At 36.5% G+C, this 5,266-nt stretch overlaps 1 protein-coding gene across 1 annotated transcript; it reads left to right on the forward strand.

Annotated features, from left to right (window-relative positions):
- Positions 400–4,601, forward strand: LOC18785411 (monocopper oxidase-like protein SKS1). The gene is made up of 10 exons (XM_020558241.1): positions 400–532; positions 614–769; positions 1,311–1,420; positions 1,499–1,769; positions 1,857–1,995; positions 2,385–2,751; positions 3,051–3,416; positions 3,501–3,579; positions 3,890–4,089; positions 4,180–4,601. Exons 2-10 carry the CDS (start codon positions 620–622, stop codon positions 4,274–4,276), a joined length of 1,779 nt encoding a protein of 592 aa, XP_020413830.1. The 5' UTR covers positions 400–532; positions 614–619; the 3' UTR covers positions 4,277–4,601.

Here is a 5,266-nt window from a genome sequence, read left to right on the forward strand (position 1 = left end):
ATATATATTGAATACAAACGATAGTTTAAATTATAAGAAAATTTTATATTTTTATATGAGAGTTTAGGTTCCAAGTCATGTGAAGAAGATCGCATTTTAGAATCTAATTAAAAAATTGACTGTTGCATAACCTTTTGTTATATGCTAACTCTTGTATTTTATAACCAAAAAAATGTCACTACCATGTCAAATTATTGGTTAAATTCAAAGGTTATGATAAATCCGAAAATATTTTTATTTATGGTATTTTTTAGCACGAAAGATTTTGTTTTTATGGTCTGGAAAAAATAAAATTCAATTGATAAATAAATAGAAACTGAACCGGTTGAGGCAGTCACCTGTCACCGTCCTAAATATATGCGCATTAGGCCAAAATTTTCGATGAACGGAGTGGTTATAGCATGATACAGTGCGTGACTCATAGCCTTCTCCATTCTTCTCTTACAGACTAAGAAGAAGAAAAAACTTCCTCCCGTTTTCACACTCAACCTTCGTTTTTGCTCACTCTATTTCTCTCTCCTGCTTTGATAATGTAAAAGAAGTTCTCCAAATCCGAAAAATCGTCTTTGATTTCACAGAAGCATACACTCATACATATAGTTTTCTGTTTCAGACGCTCATGGCTCTGTTTGGGCTCTCTCTGTTCACTCTGTTTTCTTTGACCCACATTGCTCTGCTTTCAACTCTCTGTTCCGCTGCAGACCCCATCGTCTCCTATGACTTCCGAGTATCTTACATCACCGCCTCCCCGCTCGGCGTTCCTCAGCGGGTACGCTTCTCATAACGCTCTCTTTTATTTCATTTGGGCTTACTTTGTTTTTACTGCTGTGTGAGAAAGCGGGCGATTATTGGTTTACATTTTGGCTTGGGATCTATCGGAAATGCCATTATAGACCTTTTTTTTTCTTTATGGGTTTTGTATTTAATGTAATTTTTTTTCAGTGAATCCATGGTTTATGTTGTGTGTGGTATTCTATCAGAGTCGAGGGTTTATGTTGGGGTTTTTCATAAGGGTGCTTATAAGTCATTTTCTATGTGGGGTTTGGGTTTTTCAACGATTTTGTGTTAATTTTCAGTACATATTCATGGATATATTTAGTCTGATGAGGAAAATTGGTTGTTCCAAACCCTTCTACGCAAGGGTTTTCCACCCCATTTTGTAATCATTCGTATATTTTTGGCCACGTTTGGACGAGTGATATAGTTTTTAGGCTTTGTCTTTTATCTTACATGATTAGGAGTTTGAGTCTTTTGAAGTAGATCAAAATTTAACTTGCATTACTTGTTATTGTTGGAATTTTTTACTGCAGGTTATAGCAGTTAATGAGAAATTTCCTGGTCCTCCTATCAATGCTACTACAAATAACAATGTTGTTGTTAATGTACACAATGAATTGGACGAACATCTCCTCCTTACTTGGTAGGCTTCACCACAACATTCATTTTATTTCATGAAATGGAGCGTTTTTGAGATGCTTGAAATGATTGTCTATGACAGGTCTGGGATCCAAATGCGGCGCAATTCATGGCAGGATGGTGTTCTTGGCACAAATTGTCCAATCCCTCCTAAATGGAATTGGACTTATCAGTTTCAAGTTAAGGATCAGATCGGGAGCTTCTTCTACTTCCCATCTTTAAATTTTCAGAGAGCAGCAGGGGGTTTTGGTTCCTTTCATATCAATAACAGGGAAATTATTGCAATTCCTTTTAATAAGCCTGATGGGGATATCTTCATTACTATTGGTGACTGGTATACACGTAACCACACGGTCGGTATTTGTTGCTGTTTTGGTTTTTTCATGTGAACAATGAAGGTACAGAAATGACTCCCCCCAACCCCCTTTCTCTTTTTCTAGGCACTGAGAACTGCTCTTGATGCTGGAAAAGACCTCGGGATGCCAGATGGAGTTCTTATCAATGGGAAAGGGCCTTATCAATATAACAATACCCTTGTACCTGATGGGATTCAGTTTGAAACCATCAACGTTGATCCAGGTATTTTTTTCAGCCTCCTTTCTAATATTCACTTTGTTTGCACAGGTTGTCTAGTTTCTGATCATTTGAGTAGATAAATGTCGATTCCTTTGTTGTTATAGCTTTGTTTCCTCTTTGTATGATATCATTATAAGTATGATTATTTGTTAATAACTCCATTCTACTATCATGGAGCTTAATTATTTCATTTGATTTGGTTCAGAATGCCCCAAGTAATTTCAGTTTCCATAGCTGTGCCTATGAAGCAAATTTCTGCGCCTCTAAATAACACTAAATTCAAATTAGGATTGTGCTAGGACATCTCATTCCTGTGGTGCAATATTCTTAAATCTGTTATGTGTGTTGCATTTCTCTTGGAAAATTGTTTCACATGACATTCTACTTTGCAGGAAAGACTTATCGATTACGTGTGCACAATGTTGGTATTTCAACAAGTTTGAACTTCAGAATTCAGAGTCACAATCTGCTTCTAGCCGAAACAGAGGGGCATTATACAATGCAACAAAACTATACAAACTTTGATATTCATGTAGGACAGTCATATTCATTTCTTATTACCACGGATCAGAATGCCAGTAGTGACTACTACATTGTTGCAAGTGCAAGGTTTGTAAATGAGTCACTTTGGCAAAGGGTTACTGGTGTTGCTGTCTTACACTATTCCAACTCTAAAGGTCCAGCAAGTGGTACTCTCCCTGACCCTCCCAATGATGTTTATGACAAGACATGGTCGATGAACCAGGCATTGAGTATCAGGTTTTTTTTTCCTTCGGATTATGCTTATTCAAGAGGTTGATTTATTGTAACATTTCTTGTGGTAGTGAGATGTTAACAGTTTGCTTATGAGGAGTCATCAGTTCTCTTATATAGAAAAGAATAGAACAGAGATATCGACTTAAACCGTTTTCGTGCATGCATATTTTGGATTTCCACATCCTTTCCCCTATTTTGTTCAGCTTTAGGCGAGTCTGAGAATATTTGTTACTAGTGCACTTCACTCGAGAGTATTTGTTACTAGTTCACTTCTCTCAAGTCTTTGGTTTTGTTATTGTCAGGCAAAATGGATCTGCAAGTGGAGCTCGCCCTAATCCTCAGGGATCATTTCACTACGGTTCAATTAATATCACCGATACATACGTGTTAAAGACAGTGCCACCACAGATAATCAATGGGAAACTGCGAGCTACACTAAATGGCATCTCATTTTCCAATCTTACTACACCAATCAGGCTTGCTGATCAGCATAAAGTTAGAGGAGCCTATAAGCTTGATTTCCCCAATAAGCCACTAAATAGATCCCTCCGAAACGACATATCTGTTATCAATGCTACATATAAGGGTTTTATTGAAATCATTTTCCAGAACAATGACACCACAGTGCAGAGTTTTCATTTGGATGGATATTCCTTTTTTTTGGTTGGGTAAGTTTTATTTTCATTGAAATTGCTTTATATCATTCACTTTAAAAACATGGGTGTTTAGAGAATCTGATTTGTTGTGTACAGGATGGATTATGGTGAGTGGACTGAAGACAGCAGAAATAGATACAATAAGTGGGATGGAATCTCTCGCTGCACTGCACAGGTTTGTCTTCTTATTGGAGCATCTGTTTTTCTTACCCCCAAAAGGGAAAAAAATTTCTGTGGAATAAGCCTATATGAATATGATGTTGTGTTACAACTTACAATATGGATGCTTAGATGTTGATTGAGGTTGCTATTGTCTCTCTTGTGACAGTTTTAGATTGTGATTTTTTGAAACGAATGGCCACATATCTATTATCCTGGATCGTCTTATTGTTCATGCGTTGGTGTTATGAAGTTATGAGGATGACTTTGCAATGCTTGTTTTTTATATATCTTGCATTAAGTGCTTCTCTTTTGCGAATGTGTAGGTTTTCTCTGGTGCATGGACGGCAGTGCTCGTCTCGCTTGACAACCCTGGGGCATGGAATCTTAGATCACAAAACCTTGATAGATGGTATCTGGGCCAAGAGACATATTTGAGAATTGTGAATCCAGAGGAGAATGGCGAAACGGAGTTTAGTGTGCCCGATAATGTTCTGTATTGTGGTGCCCTAGCCTACATGCAGAAGTATGCTAACAATGCCATTAACTCATTCTCCCCCTCTCTCTCTCTAGATGAATGTTTTCATTCTAACTTTTCCTTCTTTGGCATCTTCAGGGAACAGAAGCACTCTTCTGCAACACCAATTTCCGGAGGAAATATCAAGCTCTTCTCCCTGCTAATGGCATTCTTCGCTTTGGTTTTGTACTTTTAGATGATGAATTTATTGGTGGCTGTTGAGAGGTCCTATGGTTCCAAGCAGCGGCAGCATTTTCCTGCTGAATTGCTGGGGGGTTCCAATACATATCTTAGAGTTTAGGTGTGCAAATCAAGTCAATCGTGGTACATTTTTTTTTTTCGTGGTTTTAGTGACATTTGCTTCTTTTTTTGAATTTTGTGGAAGCAATACACATACAGTACCGTGTAATAGGTTTTTTCCTGATCCAACATTCTTTTGTGCGTTTGTGTACTCATGATGATGATTATTAACCCATTCTCAATCAATCAATCCGATACCATTTGACTTCCTTTAAACTCAACTTGGGATGCTTTTGATGTCGATTTCTTATCATTATTTTTGGGTATATAGATAAGTACAAGAATTCTATAGTGTGGGCCTTATATATGTCCTTAGTTGAGACTCTATATCTTAATCGTTGGATCAAATTGGATAGCCTTTTGTTCAAATTCGTTAGCCTGATCTAACTATTAAGAGATAGGACCTCACCTAAGAGCATCTACATCATGTTCTCTATTTTTTGGTTAAAATTTAGCTAAAAATATATAAAAGTTATTTTAGGAGCTCCTTATAAAATTTAAACTTTAATTGTGCTCTCTAGTTTAGGGAGTCATAAATGCTATAACTCTTTTTTAATTGGTCAATCTCTATTAAAAAATAATATAAAAAATAGTTAACATTAATTAAAAGTTTGAAATACTCATTAAATAAAATAGCATTAAATTATAGGGACCTATTAAGAGTTTTTTTTTTTTTTTTTCTTTCCTCAGATTAAGGAGCTCCTAGAGGTCTCCCTATTTTAGGAGGTGGATAAGGAGCATGGTTGGAGTTGTATTTTTCCAATTCCTCCTTAAAATTTGTCTAAAAATGTGGTTTAAGAAGCCTATTGTAGATGCTCTAAGGGCCATGTATAAGACCCTCACTATAGAACGACTCTAGATAAGTGTTTCTTTAAATTTTGCTATG

The sequence above is a fragment of the Prunus persica genome, chromosome G2 (genome assembly GCF_000346465.2).
Source record: "Prunus persica cultivar Lovell chromosome G2, Prunus_persica_NCBIv2, whole genome shotgun sequence".
In the NCBI taxonomy this organism is placed as follows: domain Eukaryota; kingdom Viridiplantae; phylum Streptophyta; class Magnoliopsida; order Rosales; family Rosaceae; genus Prunus; species Prunus persica.

What these genes read in the sequence shown, in the direction of transcription:
- LOC18785411 (XM_020558241.1), top strand. Translation starts at nt 620, where the DNA reads ATGGCTCTGTTTGGGCTCTCTCTGTTCACTCTGTTTTCTTTGACCCAC. An exon ending in GGTATACACGTAACCACACG is followed by an intron (nt 1,770 to 1,856) that starts GTCGGTATTTGT and finishes CTCTTTTTCTAG; the next exon opens with GCACTGAGAACTGCTCTTGA. An exon ending in TATTCCTTTTTTTTGGTTGG is followed by an intron (nt 3,417 to 3,500) that starts GTAAGTTTTATT and finishes TGTTGTGTACAG; the next exon opens with GATGGATTATGGTGAGTGGA.